The sequence below is a fragment of the Pyxicephalus adspersus genome, chromosome 5 (genome assembly GCF_032062135.1).
Source record: "Pyxicephalus adspersus chromosome 5, UCB_Pads_2.0, whole genome shotgun sequence".
Classification (NCBI taxonomy): Eukaryota; Metazoa; Chordata; class Amphibia; order Anura; family Pyxicephalidae; genus Pyxicephalus; species Pyxicephalus adspersus.
Genome location: NC_092862.1, coordinates 71,634,430 through 71,662,297, shown reverse-complemented (window position 1 = coordinate 71,662,297; position 27,868 = coordinate 71,634,430). Strand labels below are relative to the sequence as shown.

The 27,868-nt window shown below is 36.0% G+C and overlaps 1 protein-coding gene across 2 annotated transcripts in view; it reads right to left on the bottom strand.

Annotated features, from left to right (window-relative positions):
- The window catches only part of CDH12 (cadherin 12), a 410,196-nt gene that overhangs the window by 6,047 nt on the left and 376,281 nt on the right, over positions 1-27,868 (bottom strand). For both annotated transcript variants that reach the window (XM_072411847.1, XM_072411848.1), the window contains 5 exons: positions 23,452-23,639; positions 16,163-16,416; positions 9,060-9,193; positions 1,927-2,048; positions 322-439 (listed from right to left, as the gene is read on the bottom strand). In XM_072411847.1, coding sequence (XP_072267948.1) covers positions 322-439; positions 1,927-2,048; positions 9,060-9,193; positions 16,163-16,416; positions 23,452-23,639 — 816 coding nt within the window. The remainder of the gene's footprint in view (positions 1-321; positions 440-1,926; positions 2,049-9,059; positions 9,194-16,162; positions 16,417-23,451; positions 23,640-27,868) is intronic.

Here is a 27,868-nt window from a genome sequence, read left to right as displayed (position 1 = left end):
CCTGTCACTCCAATTATCAGAAGATTGTATTTTGTAGATATTTATGTAGGAATAAAACTGTTATACAGCAGATGAATAGAGAAATACTGAAATCTTAGACAACAGACATATTTTTTGTTTAAGATATAAATCTAACTTCTATTTTTGAGATATTGCAGTGAAATAAATATATATTTATCATAAAACAACTGTGATGAGCTAGACACCAGCACAATGACAATGGTGTGTACAGGCATATATCAAAGATATTTGTTTGCTTCCTGAAATAATAATGCACGTCACAATTTGAGAATAGAAAATGTATGTAATCAGGATCCTTACTTTTATAGTCATGGATGGTAAAATTGGGGTTTGTGGAACCATCAGGTGGCAGTCTGAAGGAAAATTTCTGCCCTGCAGGTGACATATCCTTGTCAGCAGCGCCAATAATTTGGATGATCTGAAAGCAAACAGAAATCACACACTGTACAGAACATTTCTACATTTTATGTAAACACTACTTACATCAGGATACTACAAAAGCTAGAAAATATTTATTCTAGGATTCAGTGGGCTTTTAACAGACAAAGACGGAGTGTGGGAACAAAGGGAAGTGAAAGAAGAGAACGGTAAAGTGCATTTCTATCATTGCTATTTGTTGAATATCACATATAGGAGAGTAAGTGGAACAAAAGTGGAAAGTTATCATCAAAGCCAAAATACCTAAATAAACTACTAAGATGCTTGCAATAATATAGTTACATTATGCTTACCAATCATTTATTTATATTTCAAAACTACAGCAGTGTATCACGTGGTGTAACTCTACCTAAAATGTGAGTTCTCTAAGTTTTTGATAAATTATTGTTGGTCCATGTCAGCTTTTGATACTGTCTTGATGTCTGTTGGAGCTATTTTTCCTCACTATTCCTGTCTTGGTAACCACTGGTACTGGGGCAGGAAGAAAGAGGAATCTTCCTAGTTGGTGTGTCAAAAATTTCAGGGTGTATATGTTATTTAGACTTTTGGACACACCAATTAGGGTAATTCCACTTACTTCCCGTCCCAGTAAGACATTAGCCATCAGTGTTGTGTTGGGTACAGAGCAAAGGTGGTACCATGTTCATCAAGATTGAATAAATGCCACCATTGCAAAAATTAGGTGGATTAAGCTTCTCTTGCATGGCATACCAAACTTCTGAAGGTGCAGGTCCCTTTTATCAAGGTGACACATTATAAAAGAGAACCCTGAAAGTCCATCAATATATCCTGCCTTTTTTCTGAAGTGGTTCCATTCATTCATTTTGTTCTTCTAGTCGGGAACAAAAGCAGTAATAGATGTAAAAATGTTCCAATCTTTTGCCATAGAACCTGATATTTGGCCATTACTTAAACTGATTTAGGGATATGCTGACTCCAGTCACACCCCTGACTAATACAAATACTGTTTAAGCCATAAAAACTAAAGTTTGGTTTATAATGTCTAATAAACATACAACAGCACAATCACCATTTGGATCTTTAGCTGGCAAACCATTGTGATTATATCTATGTTTAAAACTTACATTGTATTTTAAATAGTAATATATGCCAAACCTATAGTATACTTTAGCAGGTGTAATCAAAATTGATTTGAATAATGGATTGTAAGTAAACATTGGTGATGGCATAGCATTACACTACTTGAAGTCCAACAACAGCAAAAACTTGGAGGAGTTAACCCTTTTTTGTCTTTACAAAGATTCTGAAGCAATTATTTTCTTTTAAAACCCTGTCCTAGTGATATCTTTACTTACAGTGTGTTATTGAGACAAGAATTGAGGTGAAATCTTTTCAAATGGAAGTTGCCAAACTTCAGTAAAGTGTATGTCTGTTTCTTTGGTAGACATTTAAACATTTGCTATGAATGTTACAATTAAATGTATCAGAAGAAAGAGTTTGCCATACCTGTCCGGGTTTGGAATTATCACATACTGATATTTCATATGGCACAGTCACCTCAGGGGGAAATTCATTAACATCCAATACGTTTACAATGATTTGTACCAAACTAGTCAGTTGTGGATTGCCTTAGAAAAAAAAAATAATTGTTAGTAAGTAAGATGTTGCCTAAATAATAAAATACATACTTGGATAACTAACCTGCTGTAATTATTAGGAATTACACTGGGGAACAATTTTGAACAAATTTGTTGTTGATTTCAATTTTTAGGCTTATTTACTCTAAATAGGTGTGCTGATTCTGAAAGTGCAGTTAGTTTTCTTCTATCACGTTAGGTTTTTTCTCTACCGCTTATATTGATGCGATTACTGTAGCGTGGATTTGTATAGGCTATTTATTTACACGCAAGACAGTGTGGTCAGAGGTTGTGCGGTGCTCCATGTAGTCAATAAGATAAGCAAAATTAATTTTTCTACTTACTTCATTTCCTTTCTTTCAGGTCATGTCTGGCTCTACTGTTTCTCATAGTAAGTGCCTAAACAACCCTGATTCATTTTGTTTTATCTGTGGCAGTTTCACCATTCCCAGTCAAAGGGCGAACATCAGCACATTTGTGGAGCAAGCCTTCTTGGCATATTTCAAAGTTAAACTTGGTGATCAAGATAAGTCTTGGGACCCTCAAAAGGTGTGCAAACAGTGTGTTGAGGGTTTACAGATGTGATCAAAGGGAACACGTGATAAGATGCCATTTGGTATACCTAAGGTTTGGCGAGAGCCAGGCGATCATTTCAGGACTAGTACTTTTTTATTGTGAAAACTTCATGATATAACAAGAAAAATAAATGTAACACACAGTATCCTAGTCTACTATCGCCTATACGCCCAGTGGCTCATTCAAATGAAAGCCCAGTGCCGGTTTTCGTTACACTACCCACTCGATCTTGAGAAATTGCATTTCTGCAGTACTTTAGAACTGAGAGTGGCTTTGTGCATTGGCATAACATACCTGGTTTACAGGAGGAACTGTGAATTTCAATCTATAACTCAACTGACATGGCGATTATTCATCGATAGCTCAAAACGGAACTTAAAGTGTGTCCACCTTCACAATGGCAATATATTTGGGTCAGTCCCAATTGGCCATTCATTTTCTCTTTGTGAGGAATATGCAGAAATAAAGAGAGTCATTGAGTTGTTGCAATATCACCAACTCAATTGAGTTATCTGTGTTGACCATAAAATGGTATGTTTCCTTCTTGGTCAGCAAAGCGGATACACCAAGTATCCCTGTATCCGTGGATGTGGGACAGCAGAGCTCGTGAGAGGCATTGGGTGGAAAGGAACTGGCCTCCACGATCTACCCTAAAACCAGGTGATCCACAAATTTAGCCACTTGTTGATAAAAAGAATATTATATTCCCACCTCTGCACATGAAACTGGGTCTGATGAAGCAGTTTGTTAAAGCTTTGCCAACTGAAGGAGACTGTTTCAAGTACCTCATTTTGGCATTTCCTAGCCTATCATTTAAAAAAATAAAGGCCAGTGTGTTTGATGGTCCACAGATTTAGTAGCTCATCAAAGATGAACATTTCATGAGAAGTCGAAAAGAATGCTTGGTTATCATTTAAAGTCATTGTCAAGGACTTTCTTGGTGACACACAAGCAAATAATTACACATAAATTGTCCAGAAACACATGGAGAGCTACAAAATGCTTTGTTGCAATATGAGCATCAAGGTGCATTTTCTGCATAGCCATCTTTCTAACGATGCCCTTCCCTTGTTCCGGGAAGGGCCCTTTGATGCCCCGCTTGGTATCCGGTGTCCAAACTTGCGAGGATGCACGGATATCCGCTGCACAGTGGGTGTACGTCAGTCTCCGCGAGTAAGGCTGTGCTTCCGGGTTGAGGGGCAAAGTCTTGGCCAGCCATGAGGGATGCCCTCACGCTGGCCGGGACAAAAGAGAAGGGGGGGGGGGGTGAGGGAGAAGACACTTCTCTTTGAACCATGGCTGTCAGTTTGGATTAGTGCATGTGGAAGTACTTTTAAGGTAGGATGTATACTAGATGCAATATGGAAACTTGCTAAAGCATATGGAGGGTGCTGTGATTGATGGACATTAGATTAAGGCTCATATGATAGATTTTCCTTTTTTCATTTAATGTTTTTGTTTTATTTTAGAAGCGGTGACATTTTGGACACCTCTTTTTGAGTTAGAAAAAATACATTGGGCATTACATTATTATTAAGGAGCACATGGTTTTGAGATGGTATATAAACTATTTGATTGGCACTATATGTTTGGGTTTGAGTAGTAGGTGTTTCATCTTTATGGTGGAGGATTAATGACAAAAGAGGAAATAATGAATGGTTAGTTCAGTTTGAAATAATGGTTAAGGTCAATGATTGTTTTGGTTTAAATATATATTATAGGTTCAAATGTGTTTTTTTTTTTAGGGAGCAACATGCATTAGAATGTTTGAAGGTTAGGAATGGTGACTTTATATGTTGAACACAGAAATTAGGATACACAGTCACACAATTGCACCACCTTAATATATAAATTGATATGCACTTAATAAAGCACAGTGGAATATTATGCTACATGCAAAAAATGTTTAAAAAAGTATTAACTGGGGTGTGAGTTGTATATAGAGTATAGACTATTTAGCCAGCGAGTGTGGCTAAATATTTTAGTTGTGGAATAGATTTCCATATAGATGGTATAATATATAAAAAAGTTTTTTTTTTTTATAGGATTTGGTTGCCTAAAATCTTCATATCTAGTTTTAGCGAACCCAAAACAGTTGCTTCAGGGGAGGTGCCTGTTTCCTACCATCACTCCTCCTAAGTCTCCATGTACTTCTCAGCCAGAAAACCTCCTACTATGCCGGAACAATTCCGAAATATTCAACTGTTTGCTGCAGCCCTGACGATCCAAAATCGTAGAAAGCTATCACCAATCACAAAAATTCTACGGGATAACCAGATTGCCTACCATTTTCCAACCAAGCTTTTAATATCTTATAACGGGAAAACACATGCAGTTGCTTCCGTTGACACAGGTATGCAGCGTAATCAGGGATGGAACCTGAGTACCATTAACCCTGAACCCCGACCACTACGTTCACCAAAAAAAGTAGCCCATGAGTGGACCTGAGCTGAGATGGAGAGAACACCGTTGTACAGATTAGCCCACACTGTGATACGGCCTTATTCTGTGACAAGCCAATTATGGCCTTATGTTGCCCGATTCACCTGGTTTTTAACCAGGGGGACATTTATTTTTTTTTTATAATTTTTTTCTCTATTTTTTTCAAGAATCTCATTATACCAGTATACTTGCTCTGAGTGCTAGGGTGTTTACATCTGGAGCCCTCTCCTCCACTTTTGATATTACTAATGGGACACATCAAGGGTGTCCGCTCTCAACTATTATTTTTACTTTGTTAGTGGAACCCCTAGCTGAGAAGATATGTTCAGAAACGACAGGCAGAGAACATAAGATTAGCCAGTTTGGTGATGACATCATGCTTATACTCACACGACCGTCATCATCTTTACAAGGGGGTTTAGCTATTGACCAATACAGTAAGGCCTCTTATTATAAACTCAATGGCCCTGATTTATTAATGTTCTCCGAGGCTGGAGAGAAGACACTTTCATCAGTGAAGCTGCGTGATCCAGCAAACCTGGCATGGATCTGGTCCAGGATTGAAAACATTTGCTAACAAATAGCTAACAAATTGCTTGATTTTAGGAAATCCATTCCAGGTTTGCTCAATTACTCAGCTTCACTGATGAAATTGTATTCTCTCCAGCCTTGGAGAACTTTATTAAATCAGGGCCAATAAGTCACATATCCTTCCAATAAATTTATCTCATGATGTGCTGGGCCTTCTATCCATTGAATTTTTTTTCCTATTTCTTTTTTGGGCATAGCTTTGACAGCCAAAACTGAATCATATAGAAAATCTTTATGAATATATTTATAAAAGCTTTTTGACACCCTTACCAGCAGCACTTTCGTCCATTAAGAAACAAGAGTTCTCTATAGCAGGCAGAATTGCAGCTTTTAAGATGTTTCTATTACCAAAATTTTTACCTTAAACGCTTATCGCTTTTTACCTTAATCGCTTATCGATTATATTGGAAGATCCAATATATCCAGTTACTGCAGAATGTCAGTGCAAATTATCTTGCAGCACTGTTCTTGCTCTGGTGTAAAATTGTATTAAAAATTTCAATATAGCACATTGCTCAACTTTTAAAATTTATCACAATTTCAGTGCACAAGGGGAGACACAACTGCAATAAACTGGGACTGTCAACAAACAAAACAGCAGGGAGTGACTTGCCGTTGGCAAGTGCTTATAATCTGTTCTCACTGCTTTGTTTAAGAGTTAGAAACACAGTCTCGTTATTTATTAAAAAAGCTTCAGATAAAACAGGTTTGTATGTCTTCTATGTACTTTATTTTACTTTATTTTATTTTAATTTGAGCTCTAATGTTTTTGTGTTTCTGTATTAGTATTCAATGAATGCAGTAAGCAGTGATTGAATACTTCAGTGAAACTAAGATTGATGTACAGTAAATGGCTTTCTGAAAGTTCCATTAAATATGGAAGTTTAAACAAGATCTTTTTTTATGTGTGACAATCTTTGTAGACAAGAATTTTGTTTTTGATAGAAGAAAAATCGTTGTGAAAACCACCACAAAATATTACAGGCTGTCTTGTGAAGATAATGCAGGTGCCTACAGGAGTTTTTAGTTTGCTCAGATTTTTTCAACTTTCTTAAATATAAATCAAATACAAAACACCTCCACATACATCTAGCATTGCAAAAAGAGTGGATCCCATCTGTCATAATCATGAATATTTTATAGCTATGAAAATAATTTCCCTCTGTGACTGTCAACTATGGTTTGTGAACTGAAAGTGTGTCGGTAAAACACTTGGCAAATCCATACTAAAACTTCTGACACGTGCAATAATATCTTCATCCGCAGGCAAAACTTTGCATTAATATTTAGTTGGAAGTGTTGTGTTAGAATTGCCTTTCAGCTGTGTTTTTAGAAGCATTACATCCTTTTGTCAAGTGAAATTTGTGTCAAGTCTCACATAAACGTAACATAGCACTCTTTGTAGAACAAGTTCTAAAGTTCACAGAAAACTGCAGTGGTAGTTTTTCAAAACAAATGTGATGAAATAGCATTTAATGTCAGTCATAGATGCCTTGCAGCAATACAAGATGCACAGGCAAGGCAGGCCTTTGAACATTGCATGCCCAAGTCTATGTTTGTTAGAATTTGTAAGATGTGGGAATGTTTGTATGATACAGTTATTGTATATGCAAATGAATCTCCTAGATCTTGTTGTCTCTTGTCTAGGGAAGATGCGGTAAAGAATTGCTTCAATATATTTGCAGACAGCTAAAAGTGCCACTTACCATGCAGTGACGTTGAAATAATGTATTATGTTTATTTTTATCAAATATTATACCATGTAAATGTTTGCTAAAACGTACTGCTATAGTAATTAATCAGACCGATACTACTAAAGGCCAGTACATTACAAATCAATTCTGGGTCAAATTTAATCTCCATTTCCTTGACTTCTTCAACTTCAACTTGACTACTACAGCGTTTATTCATATGAACACATAGGGGAAACATTAAAAACAAATACTGTATACTAGTAACCGAGGCTTGCTCTTACTTTCTACAGACTTTATTGTTTATACTGCAGTCAAAAGAAGTACTTTACTCACAATACAAATGTGTAACCTCACCACCACTGGTGGGACCCTGTTAGTCCCATCTGCTGCAGCTGAGGAACAGATTCTCATTTTGGACCTTCATTTCACCTAATCTGCTGAATAATACTCAGTACCCAATGAGATTATACCTGACACAGAAAAACAAAATGTATATTTAGTGGATCCATTGGTTCCGGTTTGAGCGTCTCTTTCTCCTGCTGCTGGAGGGGGTTCTCCTGTTCCCCATGACTGCATCCCATGCCAGGCTTAGTCACACTCGATACTATATACTGTGGTTTTATACACTAGTGCATTCTATCTAAGGTCTTGTAAAATCCCTGATGAAGCAGATTATTTCTGTGAAACGTGTTGGATTATCAAAATCTATTACAACATCTCAATGACATACACAATTTTTTGGTTCCATGTACTGAGCATTTTTATGGAATTTCCATCCACTGTTTTTTATGGCTTGTGTTTATTAAAAGATTCATTTTTTTTATTATATCTGAGCCCATTCTGTGACATGTACTGAACTGCCTTTAAAGTCCCACAAATATACCTACCCTTCTATGTACTCAATAATTTAGGCATGTTGGCAGTATATATCTATTGGTTTGAGTTCAGACAACCCATTAACCTCACCACCACTGCCTTCCATGTGACCTCATATGGTCAGGCAGTCCTCGAAGTTGTAGACTGGCCCAAACAGTAGAGAATTATGGTATGTTTCTATGCATTATTCTACAGATAAAATGTTTGTCTGTTTTACAGAAGGAGTAGTGGACTGGAGTTTTACATACTGGAGTAGTGGATAAATAGCTAAAGTCTCCACCTGATGAACCTGATTTCCTAAAGTTTTCCAAGAATGTAGGAGATAGATTACTATAGGTGAACCTGGGTGATCAAGCAAACCTTGAATGGATGTGGTCCAGGATTAAAAACATTTGCCAACTGATAGCAAATGTTAGCAATTATTTTAGGAAACCATTTCAGGATTGCAGGATGACCCAAGTTGGCTTATGATCATTTCCAGTCTTAGATAGCCTTATTTAATCAGGCCTGATGTCCTATGGTTTCAGTCCTTGGAGTTGATTTTAAAACAAAAAAACATTAAAAAACAAATTCTTGCACATTATTGAAGTCAGCAGTGATTCATCTTAATCACTAAATTAAGTGAAATATTCCTTGCAAGGTAATATTTCATTTAGGTATGTATACAGCCGTTTATATGTATGTATAAATTCCTTTAGTAAATCACCCCCTTATTTTTCTTATCTATTCTTTTTCTCCCTTGTTGCCAATGTGCCATTTTTATCTTTGAAAACAGAGCAGTGGCAAAACATTTGAAGTAATGATGTAGTACTAATATACTCACTCATTTTACTGGCGATGATTGATAAGTTAAATTGTGCAGTGGTCTCCCGATCCAAAAGTTCATTTGTTGCAATAGTTCCCTCAGTGGGATCAACAGAAAAATTATTGTTCATATCATTTATATCAAGAGAATACCTAAAAAACAGGAAATATAAAATATAATTTTTAATTAAAAAAAACAACTTTATATTAGGCATGTGAAACACGAAAAAATCTAAATGATTGACCTGATAAATACCTCAAATGAAACTGAAACCTATATTGAATTTTGCTATATATTTTAAAACTGATGTTTCATATTGAACTGTACTATATAATAATGTATACATTATATGGTACAGTTCAATATGAAACATCAGTTTTAAAATCTATGTATGTATAATGTATAGAGTAACACACTGATCACGCCCACCTACACAGGTATTAACCAAACTTTTTGGTGGGGGACATTATTAACATAGAGCCATTCATATTATCAACTAGAAATTAGAAGAACTGGGATAAGTAAAAACGTATCTAAACTTAAGAATAATGTAAAATATTTCAGAATACATTTTGTGAATTTTAGATTTTTTGTGGCTGTATTGATACTTTTAATCTTCTGGGCTGAACTCTCAAGATTTCCACTGTGTGGCCCTGTCTGATGTTACACAGCCTTTCCACTTTAACCTCTCTGATGGCTTTTTTTTATAGTGCACAAGCAGGCCATCACCATGTTCATTTTTATGTGTAAGTTGTATTCAAGCCATTCAGTGCAATATGTTGGTTTTGTTCCTAAAGTTTCAGCACTGGGGGGTTTAACTGCTATTTTTTTAAGGTAAACAAACAAATATAAATATAAAAAAATATGTCCACGTCCCATTTCCAGTAATAGCTAGCTTTGCACACCAAGCATGGGGACTGCTATTGTGATTGGGAAGTAAATGCCCAGCTTCCCTTTCAATATTGGTACCAGTTTGTTTACAGCTTAGCATGGGAAAGGTGCCTTAATGCAGAAGTAAACCCAAAACTAACCAAAAACAAAAAAAAAATAAACACACTTATCCTAAATCCCGCAAATCAGTCTATCTGTTTGGAGGTTTCCTTTAATCAGGTCCCGCATTGTCCCAGTATCCGTCTTCGGCCCGGCCCAGAGGGAGCGTTAGGCACAGCCATCTTCACCTCTCCTCTTCTGTGTTAATCTTCCTACGTCACCTGATCTCTCACTGCACAGGCAGGAGTTTGGGTGATGTAGATGGGGAAAAAAACTGACGATCTTACTGCGCATGCATTAGATCTGCAATTTTCCTATTGATGAAAGGGCTTCTTCTGATGCTCCTGAGGTGCTCGGTCATGCACAGGAGGAGCAACCAAGAGCCTCCTGGGATGCGTGATGTAGGTATCCCGGGAGGCTCTGCGCTCCCATTCATTCTTGATAGCCTAGGTAATCAAGAATTAAGGGGGCGGTGCTGCACCCTTTTTTTTTTAATAAACACAAACAATGTTATTTTTTTAAAATTAAAGGGTTGTCTACCCTGTTATGTAAAGAAAAAATTCTAAGTTTTGGTACGCTTCTAGAAGAGTCCTTTCAATCAATCAGTGATATCAATGGCTGTTTTGGGGTTTATTTCATATATAGGCTTTACAGTTGCATAAACCACAGAAAGAACTATCCATGTTGTAAATAATAAGACAGAGTTGAGAGTTTAAAGCAGAACTAAAAAAAAAAAACTCACCTTTACGCAGATCCATTGATCCTTCTGGGGGTTTCCTGGATTGGGTCTTTTACATAATTTAAAAGTTTTAGTTTAGGTTCAATTTAGTTGGTTTATCAAAAAACAACCAAAAAGGGCTTACACAACTTTTACAAGTTCACAAAACAGTCTGTGTTGTCCTACAGGAGGACTTTGGAGTTTATTGAATTTCTGGTAGATTAATTGGCATTCGTTTGTACTTGCAGTATATACAAAGGGTTCAAAACATGGGAAACTGCATGTTATAAATAAATGGAGACTAGATTGTTAATATGGTAGTCAGTGCTTATTTCATCCAGTAAACACCTTAATAAAAATGGATTGAATTGCTAGTTCTTACCACATTTACTTTGTACCTTGGTAAAACTGACTAGATCCACATACATATGCCATATTTGGAAAATGTAAAGCTTTTTTCAAGAAAAAGATAGTTGAAAGTGTATTTTAATGAAAATAGACAGTGGACTTCATTGACTGTGATTAATTGTGTCCAGATAGAGATGAATATGAAATAATACTAAGAACATTTATTTTGTTTTCAGGTTTCTTATTCCCCCTTGATTAACATGTATTTTATTTATAAATGGTTATTTAAGGAGTGTTAAATATGTGCTTAAAGATTAAAGTTTTGCTGTTCAAACTAAATTGTATGAATTTGAAAACCTATTAAAAGTTTCTTTTTATATCATTACTTCTGAGCAACAGCAATTATAATTACATATTGCACTATTTTAAGAGTGTTTTCTGCATTTCTAATGTATAATTTTCCCAACCAACATTTAAAAATAGATTTGATTTGAACTTTAATTAAAAGCTTCTCTGTGGGTGACCATCACTGTGAAGTGTAGTCATTATTAAAAGCTCTAATTGAACCCAGATGTCAGCAACATGCTACTGTATGACTTATAAAGTACTTGATTTTTTTAGCATTTATTCATCTATTTATTTGTATTTATTGGTTGTAATCTATCCTGTAACAAATTCTACAAACATAATGCAACAATGCAATCAATTCAAAATAATAATTCTTGGACTAAACTCACAGTGCTATAGCATATTATAGTTTAAATATTAAATTTAAAAATATGTAAGTCTTGTTACATGAAAATAATGTTAATGCATTTGAGATTCTTAAGAATTTATCTTAGGTATATGTTGGTCTGGTGTTAAAATAAATATGTTTGACTGACAAAGTTGTTGTATATTATAACTAGAGATGGGATTTGGGTTCACTGCTTCTATAAGATAAATGTTGCAGGTTTTAAACATTAGTCTATGGATAAACTTATGTGCAAAATCATGGGAAAGCATTACAAAAACCCAATGCACCAAATTATTGGGGGTACAGCGCAACTAGAGACTGCTGGAAAATATAGGATAAAGAATAATTACTTACAGAAAAAGAAAATATTAGGGAAACAGTACTTCAATTATGAATGGTAAACTGAGCAATAAACCCCATCACTGCAATTTTTTTGTGGTTGGTGTAATGTCAGCGGTTACTTTTAGCTGCTGGCTTATCCACAGCGAAGATTTTTTACAAGGCATACATTTGTAACATAGCTTTTGTGTCAAGGGGCAGTGTTTTGGTCTTTTTATTTTTTTAAGGTATTTTTTTTGTTTTATATTGATATGGCCTTTATTTTAGGGTACACTGCTATAGGCTGCAAAGCTTCACTAAAAAAGTGAGCTTTTGTTTTAAGTACAGTACAGTGAAGTCAGGAGACAAAGGTAAGTAGTTGACCAGATGTTGAGTTACCAGTTCCAAAACCTATGATGTAAATCTGCTTCTGGGGCACCACACTTCAAACAATTGGAGAATAGACTGAGACCCATTTGAGGGGAGCAAAGAGGGGAATCATTTCCCTATACATAGAGGAGGGAAGTGCAGGTTCCACCTGTTCAATCATGTTTGCCCTTCAATATAGTTGAGATTGAAGTTTATAGCAAAGTTATAACTCCTCCATAGCATGTCTAGGTGGGCACTAATAATATTTGGTCCCCAGGATTTTTCCCTAAAGATTTCACAAAATAGAAGAAACTTATGATTCCATCTGAAGAAAATAAAAAGAACTGTCCTCAGGAGGGGGTATAGAGTCAAGGCCACTGCAAATAAAAGCATTTTATTTGTCAAAGGCTTAGTCAGAGATTTCAACCTCAAAAGGCCCAACTCCGGATCACTAGAGAGCCTGGATATAGAAGGGAAGTCAGGATTAACCCAGAATGGCAAAAGAAGGGAAGAGTGTCTGTTAAGTTGAAATTGTTTCCTAATCTTGTGAGGCAACGATTCCTTGCGGGTGTGTACCATGTAGTACAAACTCAATTTAGGGATTGACTGCTGATCTAACTCAGAATTGGTATACCCTGCAGAACAATGTAACCAATTTTTAATGTATCTGTTGACTGCTTTTAAACCTCAACAAAAGGGAAGTTCAGGTCTCTATGCTTATCCTTTATCAAAATTTAATGCTTGTAGTTAAAAGCATACCTTTGTTACTTGTCTCTAATAATTTAGGCCTATTTCTGTTTTCCCTGCTTCTGTCCAACTTTACACTGCTGTATCATCTTTATTTTATTAAAGTGACCCCGACTTTAATCTTGAAGGTATTTCTATATTCCTAACTAGTTGAACTGGTAAATGAGCTTAAAAACAAACCACCTCTGTAACTGCTTTTAAAGGTATTTATTCTAAATGGGACTTTTAGGTCACAACATAGACTCTAGGGATGGGCTCTATTTGGATTCTAACAGCTGGGAAACACCCGCAGGTTGTTTATATTAAAGGGATGGCAGCCAAGGGATGGCATTATTGCCCGAGGCAGTCAGAAGCCTTCTGGGATGTGTGAAGTAGACGCTGTGCTTCCCTTCAGTTTTGATCATTTGGGCGATCATGACAGAATGGGAGGGGTTTCACCTTTTAAAAAAGGTAGTTGCAGTTAAAAAAATATAATAATAATTTTACTTTATATAAAAGGTTTTCTACCCTTTTATTTAAAGTTATAATTTTAGTTTAGGTCTGCTTTAATAAAAATGTTTCTGTTAAAACCTAATAAAAATCTATTTTTTTCTCGAAGTAAAATGAATTAGGCATCCTCAAAGCCTGTTTTAAAGATTTCTGTATTGCTGGGAGAAGAGAGTGTTGGAGTCCTTGAGCTGATTCCAGGAATTGATTTGTGCAGCATATCCTTAAGAGTGCAAAGAAAGCACTGTATTGTGATACAAAATCTAGCTATTGTGTTTTGTTTCACTATTTTTCCAAAAAATAAAAGTATCCTGCACTACAATAACACTCCTTAGGGTTTCGAGAGGTACAAAGCTCTTTTTTACAATTAACTGGAACATGCAGCAGACATTGGTTCTACGGGATAACACATAAAGGGTCAGAACATGCAGCAAAAAAATCGGTCTATCAGTGGGACCAAAAAGACACTTATTGGTCTATCAGTGGGAGCTTTAACTTAATGATCTCAACAGTAAATTCTTACTGAGGAGAGGCAGTTACATTTAGGCAGGTCATCCTGACTGTCATGGGTGTGCTTGTCTTAATAGACTCCAAATAATTGAATATCTGTCAAGATAAGCCCACCAGCAAATTTACACTGATGTGCAAGTCTGTCTGTCTAACTCAGCAAATGTAAAGTATAGCAATGAAATTTAGGTCATTAGCACCATGACTGGTGTTCAAGCTAAAACGCAAGTTATGTATGTATCAAGGATTTCAGCTGACTTGTCTCAACAACACATTTTTCCTCTTAGTGATTTTAAAACGAAATGGAAACAAGCACAAAATATAAACTATTGCATTCTGGATGTTTTTATTTAAAAATTATTACTTTTATAATGGCATACTATTTATTAGGTTATGAGGGATTGTAGAAAAAAGAAATACAAAATGTATCGACGAAATGTGGTCCAAAATGATATGGGGCTCAATAATGTTAATATACCTTCATATTATATACAAATATAAGCTCTGTATTACATACAGTATATGAACACAATCTGCACATTATACAAAACATAGAATTGCATTACATACAACATAACAAAACATACATACAAACATGCCTGTATTATACTGTACATATATTCACAATCCAATTCCCACTTCAGTCCCAGCATACATACAGGTGAAGAAGTGAAGATATTCTTGTCCTTCAGCTTTCAGTTTCTGCTCTGAATGGAAGGCGGACAGGGCCTGTGACTGTTGTGTCTTCTTCAACAGCTCTGAATTGTTTGGGAGAGCTGCAGATAATACATGCAGCTCTACAGGTATAAGGGAGGCTTTGGAAATTAGAGTGAACCTCTGGGGAGCTCTTCTAAAAGAGAAGAGCCTTTGGCAATTGCTCAGATTGCCCACTCCAAGTGCTTACAACCAGCATTAGAAAGTTCAGGAAGTCAGATGGAGCCTGGCTGATAGGCATTCTGTATCATCTAGCAGTTTCCTCTCTAGGTAAATTGTCCCTGGTTCATCATTTTTACTTCATTGGATATCAGGTATTGTGATCATGCAGACTTAGCAGCACACATTGGCATTACCACTGCTTCCTGTTTTTAAGAAGCTATGTAGAGCACTCTTCCACCCATATTAGGAATCATAAAAACCTATGTTGCAGAAACTTAGTGATAGGGTCACTGGATCTAAAATCAATCAACTTCAGTTTTAACAAAGGCTTATGAGGAGTTAAAGCAGAACTTTCATTTAAAAAAAAAAAAAAGTAGATAACACTTGATCCCTTCACAATCTCCATCCAGTTGGCCCTGCGCCATCCAGACTTTATTCTACAGAAGGGCATGGGTGAGATTAGCACTTTTTTACATTCCAGTAAAGCCCCTTATGACATGCCTGGATACGTAGAGGGAGCAGCCCACACTCCCTTGGCATATGTGAAGTATGTATCCCAGGAGGCAGCAGATTTTACTGTTGTGACCAAAAAATAAAAAGCCATTTAGAAAACCCACATTTGTGAAATATATAAAAGGGTGGCTAACCCTTTTATATATTTCACAAATGTAGGTTTTTCTAAATTGATTATTTAATTTTTTGGTAATTGATAAAATGTGGTAATAGGTCCTCTTTAAGGGGTACGCCATTTACTACAATTTAGAATGTACATTATTTTGTTACTTTACAATCTGGCTAACACCAGATAGAGAACAGCAAATCATAAAAAAGGTAAAACTTTTTATAGCAAAACATGTTGTAAAGGCAGATCCTACAAAAGGTTAGCTACTACCTATATCAGCATTTTTTACTTGTTTTTTTTACTTGTTTTATATTTTTTATATTCAAAATCAATTTCTTTACTAGTTTTAGGGTGAACAAAATATCTAAACAGAGCACAGGTATACTGATTATGGAAAATCATACCTGACGGGGCTAGTTCCTATGTCTAGATCTTGTGCTGTCACAGCCCCTATAATTGTGCCAACAGGAGTGTCTTCATATACTTCCATTGTGTAGACTGGCTTGCTGAAAACTGGAGGTTCGTCAACATCTAAAACATTTATTTTCACAGTTGCAGTGTCTTTAAATGGTCCCACTGAATTGAAATGATGATCCACAAAGGTATTGGAGGCTTCCACTTTAAATGTGTATGCTTTCTTTGTCTCAAAATCCAGTGGCTGTAAAAAAAATATATAGTTTTAAACAATATTTTCGCATTAAATTAAAAGTAGAGGTCAGTTTACCCATTTTTCCCATTAAGATGAAAAATTAATAATATAAAGCAAAGAAAAAAGATTATACTCAATCACACTCTTACACACCTTACAAATGACCTGGACGATTACATACATGCACTTCGAAATTAAAGATGCGTCTCCAAATTTACATCTTACATAAAGCATTGTCTAGTTCTGTAAATAAAAATAGGCCATAGGATAATTTTTAGAATTGTTCCCATACAGACAGTCACTGATTATAAACGCTGTTGGAGCACACTAAAAAAATTCTTATCCAAGGCTGACATCTAGTGTTCACATGGAAGCTTGGCTTCTTCACATTTCAGTTCAGTAAGCATTGCATACTTGTCACAAATAAATTGCTAATGAATAAGTGAAAAATACTGTCAGTGGCATAAAAGGTTATATATATATATATATATATATATATTCCGCAGGTTCCAATGTGTGGGGGCAATGGACACAGTCGTTCTTAGGGCAAGACCACAACTAGTTAAACCCAATTACATAAAGTTTATGCTGCAAGTCTAATTTTGGAGATTTGGAGAAACTATGCCATATTCAAAAGAACAGTGTTGTCCTTTGCAAAATAATAAGACATGTTGTGGCACCAATAAGTTTGTTTGCCTTGTTTAATTAGCATATTCATAATGCACAGCATTATAATTAGATGCCATTCAGATGGAAATTTTAATAAGAACATTTGCTTACCCTGTCTTATCTGATATTGAAAAGCTTGTCTGATTCTGACCCGTGTATTGAAAAACATTAATTGAATTATATTCATTGAATGCAAACAAATTCTGCATCACTGAATAAATACAGACTAAAGTTAGAGTCATTACAGAACCAATCTACATTTTATTATAGAGGCAAATAGCAATAGCAGTTTCTGCATGAATATCTAATAGTGTGAAACACCTAGCTTACCTAGTACACAGTTGTACACCACTAAATTAAATTCTACATTTTAAATATAATATATTTTTACTTTAATGACCATCATCAACAAATGTGTTCAACAAATAACAGGATGAACTTCCCCATGACTCAATGCTAATGTTCCAAACAAGAGCTAATTTACCAATACACAAAATATAAGAAATTGTAAGACCAGCAAACAGGCTTAATGATTTATAACTCACACTGTACAAAATAAATACTATAAATTGTTATGAAGACACAAAACACAGGGCTGGTGATAAATATTTGTTAATTGTTTGTTGTCATGTTTTTTAAGCCACGTAAAGGTCAGTGTTTAACAATTTCTAGGCTTATCTCCATTTCACATTATCTCACTTATGTTCAATATGTTATAATGTATACACTTTTTTTTTCAAATGTAGTCTCACAACCAGTGTTGCAGTTTGAAACCTGACCAGTTCTAAAAGTTGGCTTGAACATCCTGCATTTTGTTCTGACCTACCCAAATATCAGCACTGTTTGACAAAACTTTGAGTGGTTATTCAGAAGTTGTGCTGAAGGTAAACTTCAGTTGGGTTTCAGCCAAAACCAAACATTAGTCACAGTTCAGACCCACAAATATGTTTGTTCAAGCAACATTATGCAAATCAAGGTCCAGTCTTGTTATAAATGTTATAACAAATGTTATAAATGTTATAAAAATAACTCATTTATACAAACTTAAAAACAACTTATCAAAAATCATACTGCAATCAGGAGGAAGAGTTTCAGTTGCTGATGTAACACATTTATCTGTGTGTTGGAGATAATCAGGCCTTCCATTTCTTCATGGATTTTCTCCTCTCCCACAGCAGTAAACAAGGTTCATGGAGACTATGTTCAACCATTAATTCTGCATACTTTGGGGTGCATGAAGGGACATTTGTTGAAAGGACTTCTAGATAGTGTACAATGCAACAAAATCAAACAAGTCTGAATAAAAAAGTGGGTGTCTTGTATGTTGATCAAGATGTCATGTTTTGCATTTAGGAAGTTTTAGTAAATTGTGTTTAGTATTCAATGAAGTGTGCGTACAATATAGCCAGCGGCACAATCAGAACATTGTGAGCTGTGGGAAGCCAGTATTGTTAGGATGAAAGTAGGGACAACTTCAACGTGTTCAGTATGCACACAAGATGTGGCTACTCTAAGAGAGAATATATCTGAAAATAATACGAGAATAGAAGTGGGCTCCCAAAGAATGATTTATGAAGCCCCCCAGGCTGATCAGTAAGACCACTGGTTGATAGCCCATCAATGCCTGTAAATGACGAGGTTGAGTCCCAGAGGCCCTTGCTGCAAGATGTAGCCTGGGGTTACTGGTTAATTGGGTAGCCTGGGAGCTCTTAGGGGTTTGTGGAATTGCCTAGGCACAAAAATATATTAAAATATATCATCACATTTAACTATTTAGCTATTCATCACATATTAACTATAAACATATTCAGGGTAGATAGGCAGACTTTAGATTGTACTCCCATGGTTTTCCAGCATAAGATACAGGCAAAAATGTTTGCCATAGAAATGCTTCAAGGAAAATAGCTGCATCCTGCTCCTACTGCCAGGTTTTTGTTTTTTTTTACTTTCACCAGGCTATGTTGACATTCTATTCCTTCCAGCTCTTCTTATGTTTAGTACATAGGTTTACTGGTTAGACATAATGACCAAATATTTATATAAAAATGTCCCTTGAAAATGATTTGTCCAGTTGAAATCCCGAGTCCTCTTAGGTATCACTACAATCAACAAGAACATATATTCCATGTTTCAGTGTGTCTCTGTGTGCTCAAATGACCCTGTGCATGAGTGATTTTTAAAGTGACCTTTTGTAGTTTAGTGACTTCTGTGCTTCAGTGACCCTGTGTTCCTCGATAACACTGGGGAACAATTTTGAACAAATATTTTGTAGACCTAAATTTTTAAGCTTATTTACACTAAAATAAGTATGCTGATTCTGAAAGTGCAGTTAGTTTTCTTCTATCACGTCAGTTTTTTTCTCTACCGCTTAATATTGTGATTACTGTAGCGTGGATTAGTAGAGGCTATTCATTTACATGCAAGACAGTGTGGTCAGAGGTTGTGTGCTGCAAAATTTAATTTTCTACTTACATATGTATTTTCTTTCTTTCAGATCATGTCTGGTTCTGCTGTTTCTTGTCATAAGTGCCTAAACAATCCTATATTCATTTTGTTATATCTGTGGCAGTTTCACCATTCCCAGTCAAAGGGCGAACATCAGCACATTTGTAGAGCAAGCCTATTTGGCATATTTCAAAGTTAAACTTGGTGATCAAGATAAGTCCTGGGCCCCTCATAAGGTGTGCAAACAGTGTGTGGAGGGTTTACCGATGTTGACAAAGGGAACATGTGATAAGATGCCATTTGGTAAGCCTATGGTTTGGCAAGAGCCAGGAGATGATTTCAGTGACTGTTACAGAATGTAACAGAGTATCCTAGTCTACCATGGGCTTTACGCCCCGTGGCTCATTCAGATGAAATCCCAATGCCGGTTTTCGTTACATTACCCTCTCTTGAAGAACATGATTATGGTGATGAACTAGGTGACAACAATGGTGAAGAGTTTGAAACTGAAGAGGACTCTGTTTGTAAGGGATTTGATCAGCATGAGTTGAGTGATTTGACACGTGATTTGGGACTATTGAAAAAGGCTTCAGAACTCCTAGCAACAAGACTGCGTGAGAAAAACTTATTCGAATAAATAAAGGTATCATACTTTCAAACCAGAGAAATTGCATTTCTGCAGTACTTTACAACTGACAGTGGCTTTGTGTATTGCCATAACATACCTGGTTTAATGGAGGTATTGGGAATTCCAATCAATAACTCAACTGAATGGCGAATAATTATCGATAGCACATAGTGGGGCTTAAAGTGTGTCCTTCTTCACAATGGCAATATATTTGGGTCGGTCCCAATTGGCCATTCATTTTCTCTTTGTGAAGAATATGCAGACATAAAGAGATTCATTGAGTTTTTGCAATATCACCAACACAATTGGGTCATATGTGTTGATCTTAAAATGGTATGCTTCCTTCTTGGTCAGCAACACGGATACACCAAGTATCCCCGTTATCTGTGCATGTGAGACAGCAGAGCTCGTGAGAGGCATTGGGTGGAAAGGAATTGGCCTCCAAGATCTGCCCTAAAACCAGGTGATTCAAACATTCTACATGAGCCACTTGTTGATAGAAAGAATATTATATTCCTGCCTCTGCACATGAAAGTGGGTCCGATGAACAGTTTGTTAAAGATTTGCCAATTGAAGTACCTCATTTTGGCGTTTCCTAGCCTGTCATTTGAAAAAATAAAAGCCAGTGTGTTTGATGGTCCACAGATTCAGCATTTCATTTCAACATTTCATCAGGACAATGTCAGAAGTTGAAATGAATGCTTGGTTATCATTCAAAGCCATTGTAAATTTGTTAGAAATGATCATATATTAAATATACTTAGATTATGTATGTGAACACTCATGGAATGGTAATTGGATAGCTGTATATTTATTTTAACGTTGTTATCTATGTAAGAACCCAAGATTTACATATTTTGGGGCATGAGAACATAGGAACTGTCTAGACCAAGTGTCAGGAAACTTTTTTGGCCATCAGGCCATTTCAGGGGTAGGCAGGAGCACACTAGGCCGGACTCTCTCTCGAATCCCGCCTTAATGGCTCCGCCCCTCACCAGGAACGCCCCCTGAAGGAAAAACCCTGTTCCTCCACAATGCATACAGAGGATAGGGAATGTTCCCTATTTGCCCTGGCGGCAGAAGTGTTAACGCCGGATGCTGTAAATAGGGAATAGAGCCACAACACAAAGGCTCGGGAACCGCATGCGGTTCCGGGGCTCCAGGGGTTTCAGCTCCAGTAGTTTTTTCTGGCTCCACCGCAGGTTGCCAGCCGGGATCAGGCAAGATCTGCCAGGGGGCATTAGGCAGGAACAAACTACCAGCTAGATTCTTTATGTTTTCAATAATATGGTAGTCAAATTATATCCACTGTATAATAATGTGAAACTTTTGGTATAAAAGAAGCTCTTCTTGAAGTTGTGGGTAGATATTGTTCCATCATAGTCTCTCACACACTGATCCGTAACATCAAGCAGGTCATAGCCTTATAAGCTTTCTTTTTATTTACTTTGTGAACTTGCTTACCATTTTGTATTTTTGTGTGCCTTTGAATACATACCTTTTATTTATTGACGGAAGACTTCCTTCATACATGTTTTATTTACTACAACGTTTCCTCTGAGGGGAGATACTATTTTTCTCACAAGAATTTTCTTGGAAACACACGAGCAAATAATTACACAGAAATTGTCCAAAATCTCTTGGGGAGCTACAAAATGTGTGGCTGCAATATGAGCACCAAGGTGCATTTTATGTATAGCCATCTTTCTAAGTTCCCAGAAAACCTTGGTGCAGTCAGTGATGAGTAAGGTGAATGATTCTTTCAAGATTTGAAGGTCATAGAAGGATGGTATCTGGGTAGATGGGATGTGCATATGATGGCTGACTATTGTTGGAGCATCTGGCAGGATTGTCCTAACACTGAACACTATAGGAAAAGCTATAAGCATTACATTTTACCTTAACTGCTTACCCGATTTATTTTCAAATGTTTTACTGTAAAAAAATTGTCATAGAGTAACAATAAATCCTTTGTATGAACAAATCAAATTTAAATAAACAGTACATTTGAGTTAATATTTCAATTATTTTTTCATTGTATGTAAAATGTGTGTTTTTTGACAACAATGGAGGGTACCCTGTATCTTAAACACTGGACGTGATAGCAAAAAACTGGGGGCATTTCTGTATTCACCACCCAAAAATTACTAAAAAACAAGTACTAGTACAAGATCTAACTCAACAAAAAATGCATTCCCCAGTGTTATTTGTGTACTCTGGTCCAATAACCCTGTATGCTCCTGCTACTCTTTGTGTTCCAAAGACCCCTTCTCCTGTGAGAATTTTTGCCCAATGAGCCTAATTGGATGAGTTGTGCAATATATGTTAATAACAGGTATAGCATATGGCTCTGTGTGGAAACCATCTGTCAAACATCATCAACATTTGGTTTGTGTTCCGGTCAAATGTGTCAAATACATAAACCCAAACACCATGCCTACCAACCAGTGACACTGTCGAGGTATTATTTTTCAATAACATAAGTGGTGCTGTGAGATTGTAATGGTTGTGATGGTGATTGAAGACTGTACAAACTTTGGGCCACGTTTTTTTTTTATTGGATAAGGAAACAAATATTGAAATTCTTCATTTGCACTTAAAACTTGTTTAAAATACTGCATAGTACTGTGTAAGTTGCAGTGTTCAGGCAATGTGTCACCACGTGCCGAGCCCCTAGCTCTGATGAGCATTTCCTATTTACCTGCCTGGTAATTGTTTCCCAGTCAAGCTTCTGTGCTAACCCCTCGTTGCTAAGTTTGTTGTTTTCCCAGTCTATTCCTTTATGTGTCTTCAATGACCGCTGTGTCACCTGTGCCTCCTGTCTCTTCCTTTGTCTCCTGTGTTTCCCTTTGTCTGCGGTGACCTCCATGTCACCAGTGTCTATTTTCTGGTTTTCTGGCTCTTGACCGATCTCTTTGTTCCTGACCTCTCTTGCTTGCTGCCTGCCTCGACCTTGTCCTTCTTTGGCTACCCACCTTGGTGTGCCCAAGGACAGCAACCTGGCAGGAGCCTGCAGCGCAACATTCTCACCACTAGAGAATCAGGAGAGGACCAGGCTTCTGCTTAGATTTTACATCTTAGCCTTTCTCAGGGCTCACACGACTATTGTGCAAGCCATAGTATCACCTAGAGGCTCCTCCTCTCCAAGCATGACCCAACCAGTCAAACTTCGCATTTTTCATACCTGAAAATTGTACTGAATGGTGATTGCTAATGGTTTTTACATTTAGCAGAGCATCAAAATTATAGAAATAAGTTAAGCATTCATGATTTTAAAATATGTAGTGTGTTATATAAAATACCTTTTTTAAGATCAGTATTCCTTCTTGTGTATTATTGTCAGTTTTGATTTCAAAAAGATTCCCACCATCTCCTGGAACAATGCTATATTCAATCTCAGCATTCTTTCCAAAATCTGGATCCACAGCTCTTATCCTTCCAATTGGTGAGCCTACTGGGGAACTTTCTGGTACTTTTAGATGAAATATACCTGGGAAAATCATTCAAAAATGTTAGTGACCATTTAAGACAATGTGAAAATATTGTAAAATTCTAGTAAATTTTGGAATCTTTTTGGTAATAATAATTTTTTCAACATTTAGAAACAAAACAATATTTATTATTTTAAATCGACCGTAAACAATTCTTTTAAACATGCAGAATATACTAATCCTGATATACCTAAATGGAAATGCAATGGCAGCTGTTATGAAGATGCTATGTTCTATGAAGAAATCTCTGCAACACCTCATTTATCTCATGTCTTCTAAATTGATAGCCATATGTCATACCAATGCTATTTTATACATCTCGCTTCACATGTTACAAGGAAAACATTATTTTTTTACAATTTCACAAAAGGATGTATTTTCCCAAGACCCAACTCTTCAGCAATATAAATTTGTATTATACATTGCAATGGAAAAAATATCAGGAAAAGAAACAGGATTTAAAGCCTGAATTACTAAGCATTGACATCCACAATAATAAAATATTTGGTGCATTTGAATATATATAATATATATAGTAAAAGAATATATATATATATACTTTTTGTCACATGTGATATTTGACAAAATATCAGACGGCATCCCCAGCATCCCTATGGACGTGAACCGAGAAAGTCTTGTTCTCAGCACTCCTGCGGATGTGCAAAGTAGGGCATGTCCCATGGGTGCTGTGGGAAGAGGTGCGCTACCACGCGTGCTTCTTGTACCCCCCGGGGGTGAGGCACTCTGCGGCCAATCGGTTATTCAGTTATCCTCCAATCAAATGGCACCAGGTGGCGAAAGGTCATTGGGAACTCTGGCCATTTAAGGAGAACCTGTCCTGATCACCATTGCCCACTATAAGCCTCTGTGTGTACAGTGTGCTTGGGTGCATTCTCTGTGTGTTGGCAACCCAGTCTGATACCTGATTCTGCCTGAACTCCGCCTGCCCCGACCTTGGATTGTTTGTGACTACTCTTGCCTGCTGCCTGCCCTGACCTCGGATTGTTCCTGACCTGCCTTTGCCTTACCCTTCTGTACCACGCTTATCGGACTGATCATCTGTGATTAACCCTTGATTAACCCTCGCCTTGTTTTATGACGACAAGTAAAGCTTGACAAAAGGATTCTTGGAGTTGGTTGTGGTTTGTGTGCCTAGGCCCATTACAAATAGTTTCTTCGTTTTATTATGGATAGGAAAAATTTGTTTTCTGATGCTTTCTCTGAGCATGAAACTGTGATGCCCTTATGCCATCACAGTTTCATGCTCAGAGAAATGTCTGGTTGGAAAATAAGAAGAAATCCTACACCTTTTATAAATAAAAGTTACACATGAAAAGCTGAAGTACCAGATGACTCCGAACACCATACTATTGTAGATTCAAACTTGTAAATAACCCCACTCATGTTTTTTTTGGTTTTTTTTTTTACTTGGGACATGTTTCCACTGCTGCCCCCAGGTAACCCATCAGCAATTGTGGTAGCCATACCATGGTCAAGGATCTGGAATCTATTTAAATGCAATGCATCTATTTAGCAGTATCATTGAATTTTGCTTGCAGAACCAAGGAAATTTGTTACAACCGAATCAGGCAAATTCAAGTAGAAATGATGCTGATGCTTATGCTGCTTTTCTATGCTAATCCCTCATCATCATCAACACTCTAAAGTAGGTGGGATTTCTAGAAGATATATATATATATTGATATAGTTGCTCTCAGAACACTTGTCTGTTCACAAGTCATCTCTAAATCAAAGCAGTTTCAGAGCCAAGGGAATTCTCCATATCATCATTAAGAAATAACGAAACTGAAAACAGTTTAATGGTCTCTTATTAGATTCCCCGACAATTATCACTGTTTTGCTTCTATGTTATTGTTATCCCATTACAAAGGAGCTGACTTATTGCTTGTAAAGTAAATTGAAGCAAGCATTGTCTTTCCCAATTTTTTATTGTTTTCTCTTGTCAAATGTGTTTTTTACCCAAAAACACTAAGTGGCTTCAAAATCTTTAATACCCAACCTTTGACTTTGACATCAGTGCTTGCATGTTATAAATTCACCGTACAACAACTTTAACATCTTGGACATGTTAAAAAGTATTGTTCAATGCAAATTGCTGCCAATGAATTAGATAATGATTTATATCAACACTTGCTGATGTTTATTCATGATGCACATACCCATGGTGCTTGCTATTTAAACATTCAAGGCATTAAGCTAGCCAAGTGCAAGTTAACCTTGGTTTGGTTGCAACATCATATATCATATAACACCTTTCAGGGGATATACATAGTGAACAACTATCAATATTATGTATGCACAATTATTCAATTTAATTTGTAATCTATCACCAATGTTAAAAATGGACAGTTTTTATACAAACAAGGTTGATAAAATATTAATAGTTATAACAAAATAACAAAGATTATTAGCAATAAAGCAATTATATGATATATCAAATATTTACCAGTCTGTCAAAAATACTTTACAGTAACTGTACTTAGTTAGATGTTTGTAACTATATTACTTAATAAGTGAACTAAGATTCTTCCTTTGATTTGTTTAAGGTTTAAAATCAAAGTATTTATTTAAGGTTATCCACCTTTTTTATAACATAAAAAGTAGGTCTGCTTTAGGGTATGCTTCACTGGCAATATGTCTAATTTATCACATTAAAAACACAAAAAGGTGCTGCCATTTATTATTTTCTTCCTATGTTTTTGTTTAATGAACATCAAGGCTGTATTTTTTTTTTGCTTTTTTATGTTGTACCAATGTGCATACCAATTCTTTTTTTTTTTTTTTTTTTTTTAAACATTTTTTTTTCAGGATAGCTGTAGCATCAAAAGCAATATGAAACTTAAACATTTTGAAAACATCTTAGTTTAATTTTCCCTCTCAGAGGGAAGGCAACAATGGTATTGCTTTATTTTCCAAATGAAGCACAGTATGGCTAGGGGCTGTTGAAGACATATGGGAATATGCTGTACTCTAAGGAAAAGTGCTTGAAAAGAAGGGGATATGACTGAATAGTACTCAAAGTCAAACTACCAGATTCATCATCATGTTGTGGCTGTAAAGGTAAAATGTTACACAGCAGATGAATCGGACACTTGGCAGGGATTAAATCACCTGTTTTTGTAGCAATTTTTAGAACAGAAATATTTATTCTTAATTTTGGTTGCTCCCTTTAAAGTGATGCATAAAAAGTTTATTTTGTTTGAAAACATGCCTACAGGATTGAATGTTAGAGACCCTTAAGGACACCAGAAAATCGGACAAGTTATTTAGCTACAAAAGGTAAAGTTAGCAAAATCAGTTCAGTATGAATTATTTAGCTAATTATTGAGAGGGATTGAAATTTAAAGTCAATCTCATCAAGTCCCCTTTAAACAATACCATATTAATAATTCATTATTTGTAATTTTTTGCTAAATGTATAGCATCTATGATATAAATATTCCAAAATATCTGATTTGTACTGTAAAAATGAGCTTTCTGCATGTACTGCATTTATTGTATCATAAAACTGTTCATTTTCCTACAAATAATATTTTTACAAATACGATGATATGAGAGATAATTGTGGTAGGAAGGTAACATTCAGGCTGCCATGGGAAAAGTGTGATCTGTAGGTCACTGAGAAGCATAAAATCAAAAGGATGAATGCGGTGCAAAGGAAATGCCTCTGGTTACTAATCATTTTGAAGTGCACTAGTTCATCAAGAAAGTAAATTTAAAGTTATTTCATATATTCAGAATGCATCTCCCATACCAAGTAGCTAGAGAATCTTCTCTTTGCTGCATTACAGTTTGTTTTAAACTTTTACAGATTGTCTCTATCTGTGCAAATGTTTTAAATGCCTAGTTGTATGATTAAAATATGCTGTGGTAAGATATTTTATTTATTTTTCATTCTTTTTTTATTTAATCTTTTGTTGGTTATCTTTAATTGAATACAGCGTACCTACTTTTCTCTTTTTCATGTCACTTACAGCTTAATATTGTAAGTAATGTCTTACCGTACACACCTTTATATGCAGATATTTATTCAAAGTGCATTTTTATGTTATACATTATATTAGAACAAAGAACATGTACATGCTAGCTCTAGCCAGAACCTTAGGATACTTTACATTTTTACATAATTTACAAAATTTTGCTGAGGAATTCAAATAATCTATGCTGCTAAACTGTGCTAAAAATGCTAATATTCAAGGACAGTATA